Source organism: Anas acuta, chromosome 13 (genome assembly GCF_963932015.1).
Source record: "Anas acuta chromosome 13, bAnaAcu1.1, whole genome shotgun sequence".
NCBI classification, from domain to species: Eukaryota; Metazoa; Chordata; class Aves; order Anseriformes; family Anatidae; genus Anas; species Anas acuta.
The window spans coordinates 21,024,582-21,050,100 of NC_088991.1; the positions used below are offsets into that span (position 1 = coordinate 21,024,582).

General features: G+C 50.6%; 1 protein-coding gene across 1 annotated transcript in view; it reads right to left on the minus strand.

Moving 5' to 3' along the window:
- Window positions 1-19,822, minus strand: part of AR (androgen receptor) — a 60,391-nt gene extending 40,569 nt beyond the window's left edge. The window contains exon 1 of the mRNA XM_068697459.1: window positions 18,109-19,822. Coding sequence (XP_068553560.1) covers window positions 18,109-19,166 — 1,058 coding nt within the window. The 5' untranslated portion in view covers window positions 19,167-19,822. The remainder of the gene's footprint in view (window positions 1-18,108) is intronic.
- Between the last annotated feature and the right edge of the window lie 5,697 nt (window positions 19,823-25,519).

Genomic DNA, 25,519 nt, shown 5'->3' on the forward strand with positions numbered 1-25,519 from the left:
CGAGCCAGCTGCAGGGCAAGAAGTGCCAAGCCCCGGGTGCTCACGCTTCTGTGCACTTTTGCTTTCCCTGTGGGGTCCTGTCCAGAAGAACCCTGCTGTGCTGCGACTGGCAAGGATCTCTCCTCTTTGCTGTAGCTGAGCACAGGCCATGCTGCCGCACCAAAAATATCTCCCGGATGAGTTCCCCCAGCACGAGCTGCTCTGGAGAGGAGCTCGCAGCAGCCTGCTGAGCACCCAGCTCGAGGTGCCAGCACCGGGCGGGCCCGGGACGCAGTCTTGGGAGCAGCAAGGCCGACTGATGCGAACCGGCCGCTTGGTGCCCAAGGTATCTCCACAAATCCCATGGCCAATCCACAAAGGCCTATCATGTCTCAAACGGAAAACAACACCTGCTTGACAGAGGCATGATACGACACTCAGCAGCGCTGGCAAGGCTGGAGAACCGCTGTGAGAGCCACAGGCAGGCACCCTGCTCACCTGTGTGCTCAGGCAAGGTGAATGCCCCTCTCCAGCCTGCGGTGCAGGAGCACGGCGCACCCCACTGCCCAGGCTGGCTTTGGCAAGAAGCACAGCAGCAGCAGCCTGAGACCCCCGGGCAGGGCAGGAGCTCCCCCCTCGCCTCCCGGCTGCACCCAGGGGAGCGCAGCGTGCCCACAGCCACATCCAGCCCACGCACGGCACAGCCCTGGCTGCGCAGTGCCCGAGGGGTGGCCGCCAACCCACCAAGCACGGTCCAAGCAGCCCCCCCACCGGGCTTACATGGGCGGTGGGGCTGCAGGAGCGTGTCTGTGCCCTGGAGGAGGGCAGGTACGGGAGCGGGGCTCGCTCCATGCTCCTGCCAAGGCCTTGGACCAATGGGACAAGCCATTAAGGTACCATGGAAAGAGAACCGAGGTGGACTGGCTTAAATCGGGGTTATACAGACCTTCAAATGAGACAAGGAGCCCTCTGCTTAAATACCTGATGAATACCTAATCTTTTGCAATGATTTTCCCCAGGAACGCATTCAGCAATCTTCCCTGCGTTCATATTTTCATTTTGCAATGCACTGAATGTGTTCTCTTTAAACAGAGCCGTACTGATGTCTCCGCAGAGGACGTGGCAGCTGTTTTCGTTAAAAAGAGCCACCTCCTGTTTAGCAAATATGTATATATAATTTGAAGCAATGACACGACTTTTGTTTTCCCATTCTGTAACTCGGAAAATGGTGTATGGCACATTTCTTATTTACTGAAGCTGGGTAAATGTTTTAATTGTGGTATGTGTCAAGTTGTATTCAAATGTGTCTATAAAATTAAAAGAAATGTGAAGATTTTAAATTGTTCCTCCAGTAAGTCAGAACTAAATTTGTCAGAACAGACTGTATTTCAAATTAACTGACTGCTGAAGCCAAGTAAGACTTATTTGTAAACTGTGAACTGCACTGACTCGTCTTTCCCTAAGGTTCTCCAAGATTTAATAGCCAAAACATAGCACAGTCTCATGCTTCATTCTGTACTCAGGTTGGAAGAAAGCCTCCTGGGTTTTCTGTCTTTTTCAGCTCTGCGTAGGTCTCAGCTTTGAATGACCAGCCTTTGAACTGACTTGGCTGAATAAATTGGATTTTCTGTGACCACACAACTACTGTCAGGAGCTGGTTCAGCAATGCGGTGAACACCTGATGCTGACTTCTCCTGGGAATGTGGCCTCGTCCAAGACTTCAGCAACAGCTGTGCACCACCTACCATTATATTTTATTGACCTTCTGCGAGTTGAATAGATTCTAGTAGACACAGATTTCCTTCCACATTCTTTTGTAATGAGAAAGTAGGAATAAGGCTCCACACCTTGCCCCACTTGCAGCATGGGCTTAGCAGCATTTCTCTTACCCTGCAGCTTAAGGAAAATAAACCACTCCATCAGCTCTGCAGCTGGAGACAGTACCTGCCACAATTCCTGTGGGAACTGCTGGAAATTTGTATTGATAATCCCATTCCCTGGTTATCACCCTGCAGAATGGCTCCGTGCACGCAGGGGCTGCAGAACCGAGCCCTCCACAGCACGTTCGGACGAGTACAGCTCCCACTGCAGGAAGGCTGCTGTCAGGATTCACTTCCAGGCTTGGATATTGAAAACACGCAGTATTTTCCCCACTTCACTTGGCAGTGAAATTATTGCTAAGGAAACCAGTGCCACAAATTCTGCATTTTCATTTCTCTGCTGGATGAAGCATGAGTTGAAAATGGGCAGATGGCAGATGATGGAGGAATCCAGCATGGAAAAAACTGATCACAAATAGCATTTAAAGCCGAGGCAGCTGACCCGGCAGGCACACCAGGCGAGCAGGACCTGCTAGCACGGGCAGCACAGCAGCAGGGCAGCATGACTGCCCCTGCTGCTTGTACCTGTGCTCCCTAGGGTGACAGCACCCTCCTCCTGCCCCAGGAAAGCACGGCAGCCCTGGGGACAGGAGGGGGAGAAGCAACAGCACATCCCAGCTCAGGGCACTGCCTCCTCCCACTCCCACAGCATCGCCCCTCCAGGAGGTGAGATGTGGGCAGCGGGAGCCCCACGGGGGTCCCTGGGGGTGGCACTCCCCCCACTGCCTGCAGCCCCCTGCTCTACAGTGGGAACATCAGCAGTGGTGCAGCTCACTGGCACAATTGTCTTATTTTTAGGCATGTTTATGCCAAGACCAAACCTTTGCACAGATACAGCTGCAGGGGCATAGAAAGGGTTTAGCTTATTTTGTCTGGAGTGTGGTATGAACTGTATCTGCAGAATTTCTCTTTCACTCTACTGGCAAAGCACTTGTTTTCTGGAGAAGACTTCACAACTTATGCAACAATACGATCTCCCCATGTCCTCAAAGCAGACCATGCTCTGAGTCATCGCAGAGAGTAAACATGCAAATTATAATGAAGGTTTCGCATATCTATGGTCTTCCTGGCACTCTCAGCCCTGATCTCAGCCGCCAGCACAGCTATGCAGAGGCAGATCCCTCAGCACCCCGCAGCCCGTGGCTCACTTCTAGCCACATCTTTGTGCTTTGTGGCCTTGCCTGCGCTGCCCGACGGCTGTGCCCGTCTGCAGCACATAGCTGCAAGCACCGGCGGGCTCCCTGCAAGGATTTCACACCTCGGAGGGGTCAGGCTCGGGGGATGAACATGCACGGCACTCAGGCTCACCCCGACTGCTCGCTCACTGGCCGGCTGCGCCAGCACCGGCAAGACCTGGGAAGCCTCGGCGTGATGCCAGCACGTTTCAGCTAGAGATGTGAGCCACAGAGAGCTGGCTCACAGGGAGCTGGACCCGCTGCGTCTGGGGGCTGAAGGCATTTCCTGGAAAATGCACAGGGCAGCGGCAACACTGCCCCAGGAGAACCCCACGGATCCCGTGGGAGCTGCTCCAAGTGACGCCGGGCTGAGCGGGAGGTGAAGCCACCCCACAGGGCCGCGGCCACACGCTGAGGGGCAGTGCTGTAGGGCAGCCAGGCTCCTGTGCCACCAGGCACGAGCGAAGCACGCTACCTGCTTCGCCTCTGCTGCACGCTCCCAAGCAAGCAGACAACAAAAGCAGCCAGGAGTCATTTTCTTTTAAGCCTGCCTGCAAAGCAAAGCACAGATGCCAGGTCTAATTTTAGGCTGCCCAGCCTTGAGAGTGTTCTCTCGATTCTCTGTCAGGCCGGCAGCGAGATCGCCCTCCTCCCCCCGTCCCCGTGCCCACCTGCCTGCAGCGCCCGGGGCCGCTCCTGGCCACGAGGGGCACCGAGGCTGCCGGGCTGAGGCTGGGGGCTGCCATGGGCTGCTCCAAAAGGAGAGGAAAAGCTGTGCCTGGCCGTGCTTTTCTTGGTCACTGCTAGATCCTGCTGCGGACTCTGGAGCAGCTGAGGAAGCAGCAGTTCTCTCTGCCAGTGGAAGATGGCATCCTCGGGGAAAGGCTTCCCGACCTCAGGGGACACATAAAAGCAGAAGCAAAGCAAGTAACTCAAAAACAGCAAACCAAGCTGAAAGGGCTGAGCTCCCTGGGATTGCCTCACATTTTCTGAAGGGCAGCAGCTCAGATAGACAAAGCACACACCCAGCCCAGCTCGGGGATGCAGCACCTGCAGTGCCCGCATCCTTGGGCTCCTGACCGGAGCAGCCCTGAGAGCAGCACATCCAGGCACAAGGAGAAGCGGATGCGGGGGATCTGGTGGCTCACTTCTTGACTTTGTGTCTGGGCAGGGACAAGCACAGGTTTCGCGCCTCCACAACCCAAATCCCATCGATGGACTTCAAATGCAAAACTCCCAACTCCACAATCCCATGGATGGACTGCTGCAGGCACTGGGGCCGTGGATGTAATGGTGCTAATACAAGAAGAGTGCACATACAAAAAGCGTAATTTGTGTCCACAGCTATAGTGAGACCCGTGCCCACAAGTGCACACATACATGGTCAACCCAAGAAAAAACGTGGATCATCTGAAAAACACTTTCATGTGGAATTTTTCCAGTTAGTGCACCTAGCTGCTGCCCAGCTGAAAGCAATTAACCTGACTGGCAGACAAATTACTTTTCTCCTCTTCTCTTTCTAAAAAGGGAAGAGGAGCTGCAGAAAGTCTGTCCAAACCCTCTCCAGCAGCATGTCAGAAATGTGCAAACCCTGATGCTGCACGTCCCAGATACCCAGGGAGGGGGAGGAGGGAAGAACCTTCGCTGGGAAGTTACTGATACAAAAACTTGTTCCTGTGCTCTGTTCTCAGCACATGAGCCAAGGTCAAAGCATTTTTTCTGCCATTTCTAACCAGCAAAGAAGCTAATGCAGCTAAAATATGTAACTCCAGTCAAACTGCCGAAGAGTCAGTGAGAAAAAAACAGAAGACCAGTAAAGTATCACCTTTGGAAAGATGACAAGGAGAAGCCTCCCTCTGAGGTCTTCCCTGGCATCAGAGAACACCAGGGGGAAGAGAAAGTGAAGCACCGTGTTTGCCTTCCAAGCTGAACGTGCACCAGTGCATCTGTAAAATGCATTTTGGGAAAGCTGCAGCCTCCCCACCAGCATTTCGAGGGATTGCTCCTGATGGCGCTTATTCCAGGAAAAGCAGGGGGACTGCGGTCTGGCAGCACAGCCTGGGGACTTGTATCTGTTTGTATCGTGTATCTGTGTGCTGCTCTCTGCTTTCTATGGCACAGAAAAGCCCCCGAGACCTGCACAGAGCCACGCAGCTCACCCACGTGGCCACCCGAGCCGCCCGCAGCAAGGCAGCCTCCAGTCACCGTCCCAGTGGGACGAGTGCCTGCTGCCCATGGAAAGGGCATTAGCTATAAATACCTGTAGAGCTGGGCTTTATTTTTAAGCTGATTTCTACTACTGTCAAACCACATAATATGTGGTCTGTGTCCAGTCTACACTGCTTCTTCGGATGTGTCAGCATCTGACTTTGTTCTCAGCATTTAAAAAGCCCTCCCAGATGGAGAGCTCAGCAGTCCCAAGCCACAGAGGAGCACGGGTGACCTTGCTCTTTCTGGCTTCTGCTCAAATTGCATGAAACAGAAAAAAAGGCAGAGGCGGGAGCCGAGCACGCCCTGGCCTGGAGCGTGGCCGGGGGGCAGTCCCCAGGCAAGACGCTGCCGCCCGCAGCCCCTCGCCTGGCACAGGCTGTCCAGCCCCAGGAGCTGGACGGGGTCAGATCCTCCCAAGGACTCGGTCTGCTAAAGTAAATGGCACTATTTACAGGGCCTAAAGTCCAGTCCACAAGTACATCTCTGCCGGGCAGTTTCTTAACAACAGACCTGGAAAAACAAACCCCAATCCCCCCAGCCCCGGGAACCCAAACCTGGCAGTGCCAGGGCAGGCAGCCATTCATACACCTTGGGGGATTTTTGCTGAAGCCACCGGCCCACTAAGAATCTCCTTGCCCACCCTGTTGATCGAGGAGGAATAATGCCCATTTTGCATGGTTGCCTGGAAGCTGAACGAGTTGCTGCTCACAAGTGCTTTGGAAGAGAAGTGCCTTAGGAGCACGAAGTAGCACAAGAACACTGGTAGTATCCTTATTGCTGTTAGAATGTACCGAACCTCGCTTATGAATCCTTGTGAAGAGGAACCAGGGTGGCATTCATTATTTTTAAAGCAGAGTGAAACACAAAGAGACACTGCAAAAGCTGCCGGCGCTGCCTGCCGCGCACGCCTCATGCAGGCCGGGGAGGCAGCTCCGAGGAGGAGGCTCGCGGAGCTGGGGGGCTCTCTGTGAGGGATTTTCTCCTCGTCTTTGTCCCACACCCTGAGGCCGGGAGGAGCGAGGCTGCAGCAGGCGAGGAGCGGAGCAGGCGCAGCCGCATCGGTGGCAATGGGCGAGCCAGCAGCAGGTGCTGCGAGAGGGATATGTATGAGGAACCTCCGTCAGAAGTCTTTGCCATGACAACTGGGTCAGTTTCTTTTATTTTAATGAGCTTACTCATAGCACTGTTATTGTTAAAAAGTAAAGGCCATTCCGGCCCAGACGGTGTGCTGTGACTATCGATACCAAGGCCAACAGCCCTTCTGAGTTAAAACCCCGAAGTGCCCAAACTGTTTTCTTGCACCGCAGGCAAACCAAGGCTCCTCGGCGTTCCTCAGCTCTCAGAGAGCAGGGCTGGGCTGGACGGGGCCACCCAAACCGAACAGCAGGACGGCTCATTCCTGCGCATGCATCCACCGCCTCGCATCACCCCACAGGCAGAGCTGCTTGGCTCCGTACGTGGGAGGCGTTTCTCACCCGCTGCTCACTAACGAAGGTGTTTCGTTATTCCTGGGGGGCAGTGGGCTCCACGTACCCCTCGCAGGCTGGCCCAGGGGCGCCCACCGCAGGGGTCCCACCCAGCTGCCCCCACCAACCAAACTACCTCCATCTTCTGAGTGCTGCGGCACACTGCCTGCTCTTAATGAACCCCGCTCTGCTAGGCTGAGAGTAAATGGCTCTGCCTCAGCAGCAGAAGCCTGCTGGGTCTGGCTGTCTTTCACAGACACTTGAGGAAGCCTCTAGCAGTGCTGGCACGCAGCGCAACGCAGTGACACAGACTGACAGGCACTACAACTCCTGCCCCCGCCGGAGGATGACAAAAGGATGAAATCGCAGTTTACAATCATTCTTTTCCCTTTGGGTCCCCACGTACAGCATGCTGACACCTACAGATCAGTGGCAGTGGCCCTTTGCAGGTCCCCAGCACCAGCCCAGAGGTTCCTGCGGACCCAAGGGCCGACCGAAGGCTGCTGCTCTGGAGCCCCAGCACAACGCAGCGCCAAGCACGGCCCCCTTGGTCTCCCCAGCCCCCTGCCCACACTGCCACCCCCACAGGGGACAGACGAGCTGAGGTTCATCTCACCTCCTTCTCCAGTGCAGATTTCTCATGGCCCTTTTGCCATAACCAGCATCCTAAAATGCTGAGCCCCACCTGAGTGATAAGAAGTGATTGTCATCTCTTCACCTTCCCGTCCTGCACCAGTACAGCCCCGTACCTGTGCTCTGTAAGCCCCACGCCTGGGAACAGCCCCTTCCTTCCCAGTCCCGCTCTCTGTTCAATTTGCACTGAGCCGCAGGAAATCACAGTGATCCTTTGGTGTCACCACCCAGCAGCAGGAACAGACGAGGCTCCTGCCTCGCTCATCAGCAGGACCCCGCTGCTGACAGCAGCGCTATCAGCCACGCGGGGATCTGTCAACTTCTTCCAGGAGCTCTTTTTTCTCCGAGAAAGATGCGCACTTTCTTCTGCACAGCACAAACCTGAAGCTCACAAGACAACTTCTTTCATACACTTCAGCCTTTTTAAGCAAATACATTAACAGTTGGACAGAATTTGCTGCCCCTAGATCCCATAGCCCTTCATAAAGGAAGCCCAGCTACTCTGAGATTGCAGCCTGTGAAATGGGTCTCTGGATTTCCAAGCTGAGGCTTCTGCCCCACTTCTCACTTAGATGGTACCTCAAAACTGAGCGATGGGGCCACTGAAAGAGCATTGTTGTCACCCCTGAGGGTGTGAAGTTTATGATTTCTTTCTCACTCTGAAAAATAAATCAGCTGATCATCATATTACATTCAGCCGAACATCATCTGACCCAGCACTGCTCTCTCTGCAAAAGATCCGAACTACCAGGGACCTACAAGGACACGAATGTGCTTTTGTACATCAGATAACACTTCCTAATGTCCTCCTACTGTTCACATTCAAAGTCAAGTCCTCAATTACACTTTGTACCAATTAATTTAAGCTGTTAGCCAGAGGAAGCAAGCTTCAGTGAGGACCTGTACACGTGTACTGGTGGGTGATGAGGGATGTGCTGTGGCACCTCCAGCCCCACGCACACCCCGGCCGTGAGCTGGGGGCACCGCAGCCATCGGGCACCTGTGGGGCTGCAGAAGAGCAGCGGTGACAGCACACGTGCACCGTGGGGCTCTGCACAGGTCACTGGTTCCTCTAAGCCTGTGATGCTGTGACGGGGCCAGGCAGGACCCTCCAGGCATCCCCCACCCTGTGCCAGCTCTGCAGGCTGAAGCAGGCTGAGGACAGACGGTGCCAGCCACCTGCTACCAGCGCCGTGCCGCCGCATTGCTAGGCTGAGCACACTGCAGCCGGCTGCACGCTGGAGCTGCCTCTTGACCCCTGGTAGCAACAAGAAGTCAAAACACCGCAGTTCGGTTTGCAATCCAGTAAGTGTCAAAGCACAGAAAAACAGAGGCAGAGACAGGACGGAATGCCTGCAGCGGCCAGGTACTGAAAGACAACCTGCCCGTCCCTGCTTCTCCGTTGCTTCCCAGTTACAGCTGCTCCAACTCGAATGGGAGGGAGGACATCGGCCCCTCGTGCACACTGCTTCCTGGTTCTCCTGGGGACAAGAAAGTGCTGGAATGGATCTGATACTCGTGCAGAAAACTTCACCTTTGCTGAATGCCTATGGAAATGGTGTGTACAAAGGGGTTCATCCAAGGTGAGAGATCGCTTCTGGCTCGTGTTCGCATTTCAGCTAATGATAAAGGGAAGGTGCCCCTGCCTTCTGCGTCACGCCACGTCACCAACTGGATGGGGCACCCAGCCACCAGAAAAAAGGGGCCTCCTCCCAGCTGACAGCAGCTGGTTGGTCTGTCTGGGATGACTCTGCCGTGTTTGCTTTGTGCGGGTTTCTGGTGCAAAAGTCCTCTCTGCAGAAAACATTCTTCAGGCCAGCAGCAATGCCAAGGGAAAACTTCAGAAAAGCTGAGGAGCAATGGGCGATGCTGCCTGAAGTTCCTTCTCTGTCCCGTTGTCTCAGAGTGGTGGTGCCCCCCAAAACGGAGCTGATGCCCAAGTGGTGAAGATGCTGCTTCTGCTACACCTATGCCGTGGCAGAGAACTGGAATTCTACAGCTGCCTACATGTTTTTGTTTTTTTTTTTTTCAGAAAAAGAAAGTTCACTTTAAATTGAAAAAAAAAAATGAACAAAAGGAGGAAAAGACAATGTTTCATAAGCCTTTCATGCAGCTGGGTACATCTGATGTTTCTTGCTTGGCATTGCCTTCTGGCTTATGACGCTGTGCTGTGTTTTTTTTCCATTCACAAAACACATTCAGGACTGCAAACACCCCAAAAACATAACAGGGAAACGCAGGGGGGACACATTAAAATGGGTATAGTTCTCAAGGAACGTAGACCGTCACTCAACACCCCAAACACTAAAACCCTCCTTTAAAACACTGAGGTGCCTGGGGAGGCTACAAGGCTTATTAGGCTACCAGCTCGCGTGGCAAGATGCCTGTGCGGACAAAGGAGGGTTTGGAGGAACTGTGTGAAGGAGGGGCAGAGGCTGCTGCTGCCACGTGGCACGCCTGCCAGCCTGGCTCAATCACACAGATCCGTGCTCCCAAACTGCCCCCAGTGCGGGGCACCCCCGGCTGCAGGCCTGGGGCAGCCCGGCTGCGTGGTCGGGCTCACAGCCCCGCACAAGGGGGAGCAGCCCCCTCGTGGGTACAAAGCTGAACGTCTGGGCAAGACGGAGCTCCGTTCTTCTGCCTATTTCCTGCATTCAGCCGCCAGCCATACGACCACTGCATGGACCTTGGGGATCTCCCCCAGGAGCTCAGAGAACAAGTGGCTTTTACTAGAAGTAGTAGAAAGTTTCCCACAGAACAGTTTTCTTTCGATAAATGCCCATTTGATTAAATTTTAAATGTTATCATCCCCAGGATGATAAAATAATAAGGTTACTGCTATTACATTCAACTTTGCAGCTACAAACCCAAGAGGAAAGTATCCATTTGAAACTGAACAGCCTGCTACGGCAGCGCAGCCGACTGCCACCAGCAAGCACACCGAGTACAAACTGAAAGCAAATCAGAGTAACAATTGCCAGTACAGAAATGGCAAATTAGCACAAACATTTGAAAATCACCAGTTAATAAAATTAGAACAATATTCAGTAATGACAATATGAATGATAGAAAAATACAAACCACAGAATTACCACTCTGTATTACAAATTATTTTTAACTCTGTGAAACAAAGCTGCTCTCATCATACCAAAACAAACTGTTCCCATATGGCCACCAAATAAATCAATATTTTAGGATATTTTTTTATTTATTGCTGCAAGAAATGGCAACATTTCCAATTTTCCTTCCAGTTCAAGAGCACGGACTGAGACTCATCCATTCCCACCAAACATCGACTCCGAATTCTCATCATCTCCCATTTCCACTACATTTTTTTTCTTTAACTATCTGATATTTGCTCTCAAAATACTGCATGTCTGTATTTTTCTTCACCTAACAGCACGTGATCCAAAGGTGCCACCCTGACACAGACATAGGGCAAAGTGTTTTTTCCTGCCTGAAACTAGGCACAGCCTTGGGGGGTCATCAGGAAGGGAGGAGACGGGAGTAGTGCATCATCTGCAGGGGCGGCAGATGGCATTCAGCGCTTTGATACAGTGTTTTTGTTTTACTTCTTGCAAGGACTGTCCCATACCCCATCAGTCCGGAGCCAGGGCTGGAGGCAGAGACTTCCAGGAATTGCCGGCTCGGTGCCACATCCTGGGGACGCCTCGGCAGCCGTGCCGCTGGCGGCCTGGGCAGCCCGGGTTGCGGCAGCTGCTGCGGGGCCGCGCTGCCACCTCCCATCCTGCAACGCCGGCTGCCCCTCCAGCAGCGTGGTGACACATCACCACGCTCTATCTCAGGCCATGCCGAACACGACCACGCTGCTGACACCCTGTCATTGGCGAGAAAACCCAGCTCTGTTTGCGCAGCGCAGCCCCCGAACCAGCTCCAGTGGGGCTGATCCCCGTCCCTGCTGCATGAGAACAAAATGTATGAGCGGACATGCAGCCAGGGGGGCTGGCTTTCAGATATGGCAGCACGCAAAGCCACAGGCTCCTATGAGTGCCACCAAACATCTCCCATAATCAGTATTATGAAATATATTGCCCTTCCAGTCTCCGCAGAAAGCACAAAGGCTCTGCCAATGTTTAACTAGCTCTCTTTGGCTGTAATGAAGTTCTTGTAACAGGAAAACCAATGGTTTACACTATAGACTAGCTATACACAGTAATGCAAAGCACAGCTAGCATCTGTTACACAGCATCCATGTAACGAAGAAATACCAGTGAATACTGTAAACAGAAGAAAAATACAAAAGCTGTACAAGTAGGAGAGGAGTTGTCATTGGCAAATCATTTACTGCTTCCTGAGCTAAAATTCTAGGTAAATACAGGATGGAGTACACAACATGCCTCTCTAACTAAAACCCATTAATGCTCTTACAACTTTTTATGTATTATTTCTTTGGTCAATTTTTCTAAATTCTTCAGCCTCTGTACTCTATGCCAACTGCTATGTAGAGCTCATCCTTTCATTGCATCATGCACTTAAGAGAAACTGGAAAAAAATAATCACAGTACATATCAAGAATGAGACTTTGGAACCAATTTCCAGAAGATGTAAGAGCTCAAAAATGCAAGAGATGGGGAGAAGAGGATGGGAAAGCACAGAGGAGGGAAAGCACAGAGAGAATGGAGGGAAGTCTGCCCTTGAACATTTTTGCAGTGAGTGGATGAAAAAGCAAATAGATGCTTTGTATTCCAGGAACAGACCAGCAGGTCCCACACAAATACACCACATGTGTCTGCAGACCGTGCCTTGTTCCCCAGGTGATCCCATGGCGAAGGGATGGGGAAGAGCTGGCGAGTGGGTGCGTGAACAGGAGGGAGATGGAGGGGAGAGATGGATGGAGGTGGGGGGGAGAAAGAGGGAGACTACATTACGAAACTTGGTATAAAGAATGGAAATACTAAGGAAAAAACAGAACCAAAACAAATTGAGTGGGAGAAGCAAACTGGATAACAAAGAACACTGGAAACAGTTTATTTTCTTTCATGCTCTGCCATAGATGTAAGTGCCAATTTAATAGCAAAGAAAAGGGCAGCGTCAGCTCCTAGGACAGAACTGCCATCAGCTCCAGCACTGCACCCAGGCCTCTGCAGCGTCAAGTGCAAACCTCGATGAGGATGGGAACTACCAATGCCTTTTTCTTTCCATGGGCTCAGTCTGTGCATTAACACAAGGACTGTGATCTGTCCAGTCTGAGTGTTTTCTGGGAGGTTCTGGGCATCTTCAAAAGGAAACAGAAAGTCTCTCACTGCAGGTTGAGTCTAGCTAACTAGACGTGAAAAAGAATAATCTCATCTATCAAATGAAATGAAAACTAATTCATGGAAAAGACAAAATAAATCAACACCATCAAAATGAAATGAAAGCAAATAAACCAGCTAGGCATGGAGCAAAACAAATGAGCTTTGGTTACACATTATAATTCTTCAAGTAGCAGCTCTTGGAAGTAAGAAAGTGGAGGTGCAATAGATTTGTTACCAGTACTGGGTGACCCAGCAGACGCTGCTCAGCTCTGCTGCTCTCCCCCTGATAAATTCATTGCACCTACTGTTGTTCTGCAAGAATACAGCTTGAGCAGAGTGCCTTACATTGCAGCTACTCCAGTTACCCTGCCTCAATATATCACTTACTTCACAACCCTAACTCAGACCATGACAGATGAGTGTCTTGTCATAACCTGGTAAAAGGCCAATTCACATTCAAATGAGTCCCTAGTTCTCTAAACAAGAAACAGCAGTCGGCTGTTTGTGAACTATTGGCATTTTATTTTGTGCTTAAAATAGCCATCGCAGGTCTGTCAGTAGGGAACTTATGAAAGCAGCCTCTTAATGTTGTAACCTGTGGGAAGCTCAGCTCCAACCCCTCCTGAGCTTCAGATTGAGCCTACCCATGTTTGTCCCGCTTTCTGTTTACAAAGCTTTGAAATCCAGTGCCAATGGCACATCGGAGGCAGCAGCCCTGCCCCTGCTCCAGAAACTACCAGTGACTCAGCCACGCTTCATGTGGCTCTATTTTGCACGGCAAAGTGGAACACTGGTTTGGCAACTCCAGACAAAACTTGGCTGCACCAGAGCTCAGCACAGTTATAAAACCTGCGGATACACGGGCTCCAAAACAGCGGCCTGATCCCATGGCTGCTGAAGGCAGGGAGCCCCGTCTGAGAGCTGCAGGCCTGGGCAGGCAGTGTCACCACCCTGGCCATGTGCTCAGCGCCCAAGAAGGCCTGGGTTTGGGTGGAATTCACCCCAGGAGGTCACCGGGAGCAAATGTGAACCCACTCAGAAAATGCCTCCATCTCCCAAACTGTCCTTCTGCAGTGGGATCAAGTTTCTTAAGGGTAGAAAGCAACAAGTGCATCAAAATCTCTCAAGAATTATCAGTCTCAAAGTAAATTGCAGACTTTCTCAGTTATGACACTTCTTGAGATGGGACAAGGAAACTCTTTGTGATCCCTTCCTCCCTTCTGCCGTAGCAATTACTGAAGACAGCTTGGCAAGAACTTAGAAGAATTTAAGATACTTCTCAGTTGTCTCGTAGGAATGTTTTCTCCTCCTGTAAATTTGTTGTGATCTCTGCTGCAACCTAGGTCACTTAGCACTAATTTAATGCACAGTCGATCCTGATGAGTAAGCTAACAGCGATGCAAACTGTCCTGGTACATGACATGGGAACATGGATGAATGTGCTGAGAATTAAGTATGTACCAGCTGTAACCCACGGCATGCTCAAAATTTGGAAGTGATCAGGAAAAATTATGAAATCTGTTTTTTAAAAGAAAACCTGACAAGACATCAACCGTATTACCTAATCAAAAGAGTTGAGAAAGGGGAATTTCACGTTGAAGATGGAGTGCTCTGAAGACAACACTAGGGTGCTCTGTTTGGAGATGGTGCCTCACACCTAAGCAAAGGTGTCAGAACATGATGTCCAAATTCTCAGGAAAGAGGCAAAGACCTCAGTGGCACCACAGAAGAAGAACCTGAATCCAGTCAAGAGAATTGGTAACAGAAGCGCCCAATGTGTTCATCAAAAGAAGAAAAAGCAAGAATTGGAAGGTGAGTTTTTCTCATGCTTTTTCTTCTCCTTTTATCAGGAACCATCAAAAAAGCTGTAGCACATCAGTGATTTTCCCAGCTGCCCGAGGTTCACTGTCCATGGGATCTGTACCAGCAGCTGTGGACTGTCTGTACGTTACAGAGCTGGCCGGAGGGATAGGCTTCAGAAACAGCATTCTTCCACGCACGGCTTGTCTTCAAAAGAAATATTTACATAATACTGCCATTCCCCTGAGCAAAAAGGTCATATTAGCAACAGGAGAAGGGAGGGTGAATCCCACTTCTGCGAAAGCTTTTGCATTCTGCCAGCAAAGAGCTGAGGGTCTGCAGCCGAAGCCTGGCAGGCAGCAGGCGCAGCGCAGGCTCCTGGCAGCCCGCCCAGCAGCGCGGCACCGCGCAGGGGCACGGCTCTCGGCCTGGGCTCGTCTCCTGGGGTTAAGAAGCTGCCCTTGATCTTGTTATCAGAATCTTATCTCCTTCTTCAACAGGCAGACATTTTTACAGGTATTATCTGTAAGCGGTATCACGATTACATGGCTGGCCACAAGAAAGAACGCCTGGCCGTTACGCCAGACGGTGCATAAACACGGGGCACTTACCCAAGCTGCTCACAACTCAACCAGAGAATGGGATCTACAAGCTGGTGTAACTAACAAACACATGGATACAAAACAGATAGTAGCAACAGGAAATGCTGTTTAGAAAGCATTGGAAACTACACGGACAGCTAGATTTTCTGAGCCAATCACCCCCTAAATACATTTATCACCTTTGTTTCCATTACCACAGCAATAGTTCCCCCTTTGTATTCTTTTTAGATTAATCCAAACACTTCTTTGCTTCTGTGTTTTAATCTTAAAATCGCTTTGACCCTGTAAGCTTGAATTTATTATATCAATTCTATGTCTCATTCTCAAAGCAGGTTATTTAGTTACCTTATAGACTGCTGGTAATAATTATGCAATAGAGCACAAAGACAAACGGCTACGAGGCTGCAGTGGAACAAAAGCTTGGATTAATTTGTTAATGATACGTAAGCACCACTGGCACCACCAAGTACATTGCGTAAAAAGCTTTACATTAAATCAAGATGTGTTAATTCCTACTTTGCTTCCTATGCAATGTTTTAGTGCCTCTAAAAACAGGCAAATCCCTCCCCTTGCACAAGCCAAGGGGGCAGGCAGCAATTATGCATCTAAGCCCACACCACACTGAGGACCAGTCCCAGAAGCAGCTGCTCAAGCCCAGTCCCGTATTCCCACCATGCCCTGTGGTCACAGGCAATTAATTGACCATGCCATAAAACGGTGATGAGGACTCCCAGGGAGAGAGCATCTTAGTTTGGTCACACTGGACCTGTCTGCTTCAGAGAAATGCCGGGGAGCCATCGGCCCCTGCCAGCGCCTGCTGTACAGCCTGCGTGTGCTGCAGCCCAGCCCGATACGACAGCAACACGCTGTTTTCCACTAAGAGTCGCTCAGGCAATCCAGCCCTCCTCTCTCAAGCCTTTGGAGGCAAACTTGTCAGCTAAAACTCCCCAAACCATATCCCTAGTACTTTATATAAAGGGCAAATATAAACAACCGCCCCCAAATATGCTAAGAAACAAAGAACGTGTTCATGCTTTAGTGTCATATATGGGGGAAGGTGTCTAACTTCAGAACTATCTATACCTGATCCACACTTCGCAAGTCTTCCAAGGAGACTGGGCTGCAGCTGCCACTGCCAACATTAGGAAGATGTGGAAATCTAAAGTGTAAAACTCCTTAGGCTGGCAAAGCTGTCGCGAGTCCAACAGAAGTGCCCTCCACCTACTCCCAACAAAATGCTAAAAGACCCCATTTCATATAGCTAAGAGGTAAAACTTCCTTGTGCAATGCCAAGTAGGGAAGGATTGTAACCAAACGCAGCTTTGGAAGCTAGCAGGGCTATACATGACACAGCTGACTGTCCTTCCATGAGGGAGCTTTGCTACAAAATGTCTTAGCTCCCACAACCCTCTTTCCTTACAATTGCTGCTCTCTGAGATGCTGGTAAATAAACTGCTGCCATTTGAGCTTCAGCTGCAGCAGAGACTGCTCATTGCACCGCTATTGTTGTAAATCCAAGACAAAATTGAAAGCCACAGTGAACAACGATCGATAGGCAGCACACTCTAAAGTTAGCGGAGATCTTGCTAGGATGCTACGCAAACCTGACAGAGAGGAACCTGTACGGCTTTAGCCAGACCACAAACAAGTGTTCCACTTTCCTTATAACATTTTTAAATTGCAGCCAAACACAAAGAGGGACATAAACACTGTCACTCTCTCGCTTGCAGCAGCCATGCAATGCTGTATGAGCAATGGAGTCCAAAGGACAAGGTAATGGTGTTTTAGAAACTCTTATACGAGCTGGTACTCCATTGATTTTTGCTGAAGCCTGCTGAGTTCAGGCAGGCCGGCTGGCCTCACGGGACTGCTCCAGGGGAAACGGGGACACGGACGCGGCGAACTGAGCTGCGCTGCCGGGAAGAGGCGGGTACGGTATATCCCACAGGAATAAGGGAGACAGCACTTATCTCTACAGCAAGACCCAGGCAAAATGTACCTGCTACCCAGATCCAACCCACATGACTGCCCGTTGAGCAGCACATAAGCCCAGTCCTGTTTTCTTTAATACAATATTCCTTACCCAAGCATAGTGCTGCTGTATGGGCTTCACAGGCAAATAAAACTTCCCAACTCAGTCTGCTGCTCTCTAAAACCTGCATCATCAATCGATAGTGTTTGGATAGCAAAACTTTTTCAACTCTACTCATTGCTGATAACTTTGTACTGGTTTGAGCAGAGATTTATCCAGACCCAACAGCAACACACACAGAGCGCACACAGCTCCTGTCGCTGATCCGGCATTCACAGCTGGACCCATTTAACCTTTCCTTGCTTTTATCCATTTTTTTCCCCGAGCCACTTCTACACAAAATACCTGTTATTGTGTAGCTGATAAATACTGCACTGTCCAAATAAAAACATGAGCATTTCGGAGCAGCAAAACAAGCCCAGAAGCAAAAGTGTGATGTGTTTGTCCTGTGCTAATTTAAAGGGAAAATCTAATTGTCCATTTTAATCTTTGATCCCACTACACAGTGAGCAGGCAAGTATGAAACTCCAAAGATACAAACCCAAACTGAGGCCATACCAACCACCTGTGGCTGGGGTACATCTGAGCCGGTAGCTCATTGTTTCTGGTTTTTGTTTTCTTTTCTTTTTTAAAATTCAAGAAGAAATCCTTTCGCAGTCCTTTTCTCACTCCCGGTTTCTGCCAGCTGCAGTGATTCTCTCAAACAGCAAAACGCTCTGCTGCAGTGAAGGGTGGCAACGCACGCCCGCTCTTTCGGGTTGCACGTACCTATTTCAGAGCCCGCTGATCTGATTGCTGAGGCTAATCCAGCACGGAAAACTACTTCTGCACGAGCCCTTCTCCTCACGCGCCTAAGCGGCTCCTCCTTTTCCGTGCCGCTCTACCTAAACCGCATCTTCTGCCCGTGCCCGGCGCGGAGCAGCGAGGCGCGTGCCGCGTTCCTGCAGCCCGCTCGCCGCCCGCTCGGCTCGGGGAGAAGCCGGAGCCGCTGCGGGGCTCGCCCGGCGCACGGCGGGGCCGGGTGGCGGGGAGCGCGCTGCGGGGCGGTGCGGGGCTGCCCGCCGGTACTCACCGCGCGTCGCCGTAGCCGCCGTAGCCCTCGGCCCAGGGCCCCAGCTCGCTCTTGATGCAGGCGGCGGGGGCGGCGTAGGGCGGCCGCCCCAGCGGGTACCAGGCGTCGGCGGGGAAGTCGGCGGGCTCGGCGGGCGGCCCGCGGCCGCAGGCGAAGGGCCCGGCGGGCGGCTCGGAGCACGGCCCGTACAGCTGCCCCTCGTCGGCGAAGAAGGACGGCCAGGGCGGCGCGGGGCCCGGCGGGGCCAGCTCGGCGCCGAAGCGGCACGGCGCGCCCCAGGCGGCGCCCGGCGCGGGCTCCGGGGGGCTCTCCAGCTTGATGCGGGCGGGCGGCGGCGGCAGCGCGAAGCAGTCGCGGCCCGGCAGCGCCGGCGGCTCCTCGGGCGCCGGGGAGCCGCGGTACAGGGCCAGCCCGGCGGGCACGTCGACGGCCAAGCCGGGCTCGCCGCCGCCGCTGCCCTTGAAGGCGGCCGGGGCGGGCGGCGGCTCCGGAGGGTCTTTGGCGGCGGGGCGCGGGGCGCGGGGCGGCCCCCCGGGCAGGGCGAACATGCAGTCCTCGCGGGGCAGCAGCTCGCCGGGCGCCTCCAGCGCCTCCACGGCCAGGCCCATGGAGGCGGACACGGCTTTGCAGAGCTCCTTGGCGCTGTCGCCCAGAAAGTCCTCCTTGGGCGCCGGCTCGGCGCGGCCGGCCGCCGGCTCGGCCTCGGGCGGCAGCAGCGGCGGCAGCGCGCCCGCCTCGCCCAGCAGCTCCTTCAGGTCGCCGGCGCACGGGAAGGGCGAGCCCATGGCCGGGCGGGCGGCCGGCAGCGCCTTGGCGGCCCCGCGGGGCTCCGGCAGCGGCAGGAAGGCGGGCGAGACGGCCGGCGGCGGCCGGGGGCTCGGCGGGCCGGCGGCGCACGCCGGCGCCTGGTGGCTGGTGCCCGGCTCTTCCCGCGGCGCGGCGGCGCCCGGAGCCTGGAACGCCTCGCAGACGCTCTGGAAGAAGCTCTGGAAAGCCCCGCGGAAGGTCCGGCCCGCCGGCCGCGGGTACACGCGCCCGATCCCCAGCTGCACCTCCATGCCCGCGGCGCGCCGGGCGGCGGCGAGGCGGGGGGGAACGACGGCGACCCCGAGCCCGAGCCCGAGCCCGAGCCCGAGCCCGAGCCCGAGCGGCGGCCCCCGGGCGGCCAGCCGCGGCCCCGGCTAGCGGCGGCTCTGCCCCGCCGCTGCCATCCCCGGCGGAGCGGCGGGCGCGGGGCGGGGAGCGCGGCGGGCGGGATGCTCGGCGCCCGCAACAGGCGGCGAAAGTTGGGGCCGGGCGGAGCGGGCAGGTGCGCGGCCCCGAGCCCCGCCGCCGACTGCCGCGGCTGGCTGCTTTTGCTCTTTTTGATCCGCGGCTCGGGGAGAGCGGGAGCGAGAGGCTGGCTTGCGGAGGAGAGGAGGTGCAGCGAGGGAGACCGCCCCACGCCGCGAATTCGGCCCAGGGTCTCTGCAATGATTAATCCGGTAACTCTCGCCGCGGAGGGACGCGGCGCCCGCCGTGGCCTGCCCTGCCCTGCCCGGCCCCCCGCTCCCCGGCGGGCGGCGGGGGCGGCGAGCCCGAGCCCCGCGGAGCCGCAGCGCCGCCGCCCGCCTTCGCCGCGCTGTCTGGGCTCGGCGCCTCGCCGCCCCCGGCGCTGGCCCCCGCGGGCGGATCGGGGTCGCCGCCGCCGCAGCCCCCGGGCGAGCGCCCCGCGGCGCGGCACGGCCGGGGCGGAGCGGAGCGGGCGAGGGGGGGCAGCGGCAGCCCCGCCGCCGCTCTCGCCCCCCGGGGCCGCCCGGTCCTGCCCCGCTGCCCCCGGCCCCGGCCGCCCGCGCTCCGACGCTGGAGGATGCCGGGGTTCGGCGGGGCACGGTGTTGGTTAGAGCCTTGCCCGGGCTCGGGTTTTGCAGGACGATCGCCGAGGTCCCTTTCGACCTGGGCTTTCCTACGGCTGAGGTTCACCCAGAGGAATCCCCGCGGCTGGGGGGAACTCGGGAAAAGAGGCATTCGCTCTCCTTGGGCACTGGCATGGGGATCAAAACTTATTCCAGCCGGGCTGCACTAAGGTGGTCTTTTCAACTTCAGGACCTGCACAGTTTTCACCTAAACAATTACAAAAATACATACATAAAAATAAATAAATAAAGTGCAAAGGCCCAGGTCCTTGGTTTCACCAAGAAACAGAATGGCCTGTTGTGCTGCAGTCAGCGAGTAGCAAAGGGTTTGCCCCCGCCTTCCTCTGCTCCCCGTTTTGGAACAAACTCCACATCCACCAGCAAGTGACAGCAGGTGCTCCGCTCTCACACAAGGTCTTAAAACAGACCAAAGAGCTAGCAGATATAGTTAGTGTAGGACCTACTGTAAACAAGACTTGAGCTCCCCTTACTGGCACTGTAATAACAATCCTAAAGCAACTTTTTTTCTGGTAGGCACCATTCCCAGGAAACCTTATAATGGAGCTATACTCATCTGACATACATTGAAATAAGCCCATTAATTTCAACGTCTTTGGAGACAGAGGGAGAAAAGTAATGATTTGTTGCAAATGGAGAAAATGGAGAAGTGGAGCCAGTTGGGAGAATGAGGAATCATGTTCAGTCTTTTAAAAGCATTTTTACAAGCCATGGAAGATAGTAGGGAAAAAAAAAAAGAGTTATAGCCAAGCAAAATTTGGCAATGACCTCCGTACTGCCTGAGTGGTAAGCACACCCTGCCTCCTGTGAGCAAAGTAGATGGAGGAGGCAACCCCTCAGTGTCTGAGGTGATGATGGCATCGGTTCAGGCCCCGCACTGCTCCCTGTGCCTGCAGCAGCAGGGCTGAAGCCTCTTTACAGGCTTACAGTATGGATGAAACACCAAACAACCAGTATAACCCTCGAATAACAAAGAAACACAGCTGAAACCTCAAAACATAAAAATGGAGGGAGATGCTGTAAAATATGGGCACAGCGTGTATTTAAACACGTAGATCTCAGCGGTCCCACCTGGATCACTGGAGACGGGCCCAGCTTGAGCTTCACGTGGGCTCGTCAGCTTGCTGGGCTTGAGATGTGGCCCAGAACCTCCAGCCCAGTGACTCACGCATTGCCTGGCCCTGCAACTAACAAAAAACTGCAGCTGAAGGTATGAGGAAAGGTAATGCCACGGGATGGGATCAGAGGTCTTCCAGATGGATGCAAAGGAACCAGTAGACCCAAGGGGAATTTCATGTAGCTGAGTGTCAGCTGTGCTACAAGCTGTTTTTCGGGTACCCATGTGGGAAAAAGCCCGCATGTAAGATATGTTTTCATGGGTAGGCTTGTGAGAGAAGTGTTTTCCTGCACAAATAAGCCTATATGCATTCTTCCAAAAAGCTGGTATAAAGCTTTAGTTGGATTTTCTGAAAGATTAGTACCAATAGTTCAAAGAACTTTTTTTTTTCCTCTTTTACGCAGATGAGTGCATGAACTTACCCTTTGTAACAGCTACACAGTAATAAAGGCCTAGAGTTACTGGAGAGCTGCTCAGCACTTCAGAAATGATGGCAAATAAGCAGGAGTAACAACCAGTCTTATGATGGTATCCCCTGTAAAGGATAGGGAAAAAAAAAAAAGGAAAGAAAAAAAAAGAAAGAAAAAAAGCCACTGTTCTGAAAGATTTGCTGTTGCCACAAATCCATGCAGATACCTGCCAAGTGGATGTGGATTCCAGTGTCTTTGCTCTTTCAGCGTCAAATAGTTTTCAAGCCTCTGGAGTAAAATATACAGACTCTGGAAGACAACGAGGGGAGGATTCACATGATTAGTATCAAGAAATGTATTGAAGAAAGCTGAGGCTCAGAGATGTGGCATAACATTGCTTAAGAAACAGCTGGTTTTGTGTTTTAGACCAAGAGCGGACTATTCGCATGTGTGATTTCAATAAGCCGTGTGAGAACTGCGTTTGACACCACCGTGCCCACCAAGAAGGAAATAGCTTCAGTCTGTATGCACTGAGAACACCAAGGGCTATGAAGACCTAGGTAGAAGTGAGACTTTTTATACTGAAGTAAGCTTTTCTGTACAGGCTTGGATATATTTGTGCCTTTGCATGTGTATTCCTGGCTTTCTGCTTTTTGGGTTAGTGTTTGCCCTGTTGCTCGTGGTGTTCTCCCGGCTTCTTGTGTCTTTGCAAACTCCGCAGATGCATGTATTTTCATCCAGTCTGAGGTTTGCTGCCTGGGTTTGCAAGATGTTAATCACAACAGACGTGCATAAAGGAAGACTGCAAAATGCTTTATGTCCTTCTCAGTTTACAGAGCCAACATCTTAGTTTTGACTTACTGTCTATTTGGTTAAGATTAATTATTTTAGAGGCACTTTTGTGATGAGACCTTCACATAAATTTGAAGAAGCCGCTCTGTCTGTCTCTCTTTCTCTCTTTTCTCTTTCCTCTTTCTTTCACTTTCTTCCTCCCTTTCTTTCTCTCTCTCTCTCTCTCCTCCACCCCCCCTTCCTTCCTTTCTTCCTTTCTTATTTCCTGAAAAGGTATCTTGCGAGCACCTTATTTTCCTGATAATCACGTTTCTTTTTAGAATTATTAACATCTAATGGGCTTTCTGGGTGTGTACGTGTATGACTGTGAACCGTATTTTTTAAAGGCTTCATGTATTTTAATCATTAGTCTCGTCTGAAAGAGAAACAATTGAACTGCTATTGCATTTACAATGCATAGACAGCATTTTATTTGCAGTTACAATCTTCTTAAAATGCAAGCCTTCAGCATTTCGAAGTTCTTTTACAATTTTCATTAAATCTTTCCATAAAATTACTTTCCGTAGTTTAGCAGTCAGCCACAATATCCGTTTACATCTTAAATTCTGAAAGCTGTATTTTAACACAGTAAAATGGACACAGTTTATGGAAAGTCTATATAAATGTATATTTTTTCTGTAAATGTAAGCTAAGCTTTATTTTTGATTATCAAATAAGTTAAAAAACAAGCAGCAGTATGATCCTATGTATTTTTCAGAAAAGTGCCTGTCTCTTAAGCGAGTCTATACTTTTATGTAGAAAGAAATTAAAAAAAAACACATTATGGATTGTTCACTTGGACCCTTTTTGTGGCTGTCATTGTGCTTGAGGCTAAGGTATTTATTCCTTTTCCCGCATTATATTGCTAACACATTACGGTGGGCTGGAAGAGCATTTTGTTTGGCTTTACAGTCTCACAAATACCAAAGTGTTCTTTTTAATATACCGGTGGTATTTTGTTCTATGAATTAAATCTGAGTTTAAGAATTATAATTAATTACTTTCTGTGATGTAAAATAACTTAAAATAAGTAATTGGGGTGGACATGTACATCTAAAAGTACTGCAGTTTAAATTGGATAAATATCCTTTGTGAGACATACAGGCACTCAATGGCTTTTATAGAGCAGAGCTGAGACAAGATCTGCAATCTTTCCTTAGTTACTTGTTTTTCCAACCAGCCAATACGTGGTTTAGATAGAAAAATAGCAGAGTGAAAAAAATATATATACATTGTTTCTCAAATCAGTTTCATTGTAACTGAAGCATTATTTCTATTGCAAAATAATGACTTGAGAAATCCAACATGATGGGTTTATCTGAACATATGGTAGCATATGTTCATTTAGGTTGTCACAGCTTTGTGCTAAGTGAAGAAGTGGGAAGGAAGGGAGATATTACCAAAGCATTACCCCCAGTGGCTCGGGGAGCTGGTAGCATCTTTTCCGTGTGCTGTGTAAGCAGACATCGCCGAGGTGCTTGTCTGTGTGGTCCAACAAATGCCTGCTGCCTGTCAGCTCTGCAGAAGATCTCAGAGGTACACCAGCTACCTTGGCAAGGCTTTCCTCTCAAACTGGGGGCACTTTAAAAATTCACTGTCTCCATTTCGGTTTCTGTTTGGTTATGAGGAGGCACAACTATTAGCCTGTTCTGTTATTCAAAACCTGAGCAATGTCACATGACAATACATGCCATGGAGAGATGTGAACTTTTGCAGTGAGGGAGGGGAGTGAAGACATAGAAATAAATGAAACATTTCAAAAATAAAGTATGTAAAGTGCATAAAAGAACGCTAAGAGAAACATCACCTTTTCCTTTCTTCTATTAGCATTTTCTTTATGTAAACAAAATTCATATTGATTAAAAATATTTTAAACTTGAGAACCTAGATTTATGTCTGAACTTAATACACTCTATAAAAAGTTAAATTAAAAATGAAAGCATAATATTATTCTCCATACTTGCTCCCAGAATCACAAAGAAATTTTGTCATTTGCTTGGAGAAAGTCACTACTCAAGTACCTGAACTTAAAATTTATTGCAAAGTTAAATGATCATTTCTGAGTATCTTACTAAGGGTCAGAGGGAATTTTTCGTCTTAGGTCATTCAACTAGTCCAGTTCAATAACTCAAGTACTCAAAGCTGAGAAAAGCAGGAAAACCCTCCTGCTTCGAGGCTGATGCAAACTGACATTTCAATGGATGGGATCTACTAATAAAATAATTTTAATGTAAGTATCTTGTAGCATACTCAGCACTTAATATCATTTTCTTTAAATATTAAAACAACTTTAAAATTCTGCATGTGTATTTTAACTGATTTTAAATGCATCTTGATACAGTACACAAATAAAAGGAATAACCATATTATAATTAAGAGATATTTCATTCACTGTTTTCTAATGTAATTAATGTTGAAAAATCTGAAGAAAATGCTGAAGAAGATATACTCAAGTATTTGCAGTATTGTCTTCTTTATCTAAATAGCGAATTAAAACTCTTGATAGTTATTAACCTTCTATTAGTTTGACCTGTACAGCAGAATACAGGTTATTTAGACAGCCAGTGAGTTTTACATGTATTGAAGAGAAAATGCACAACAACCAAAGAGGATAAACATATGCTTTGCTGTAAAACAAGATGCAGATTCACGTGTCTGTTTGGATGTTTGGGGTGGGAAGAATATTGGTGCTTTGCGTTATGTACACTTGCATGACTTTGATACAAAATAAGCATTTTAATAAAGGAACCCATTTATAAAATCTTAAAGATATTTTCCTCTATACCATTTAAAAAATCAGTTTGCATGTGTTTTATTATTTCAGTTACACAGCTTAGAAGCAGTTTCTCGATTTAAAATATTTTTAAAGTACTCTTCTTGCTTTGAAGTTAAGCACATCTTAAACTTGTCACAGAAAATGGAAACTGTAATTTCATTTACTTCATGTTAGAAACTTTCATTGTTACTGTACCTCTGGATTTGTTAAACCTGCCCAATAGAGACAAAACATATAATTAGAATCTTCAACTGCAAGCCAGTATTCCTTCTCCGGTGCAGAAATTTAAAAGGATTTCCCCTATCAATGACGTTAGATTAACAGAAAGATTGCCCAAACAGGATACATAAAAAATTTACATAAA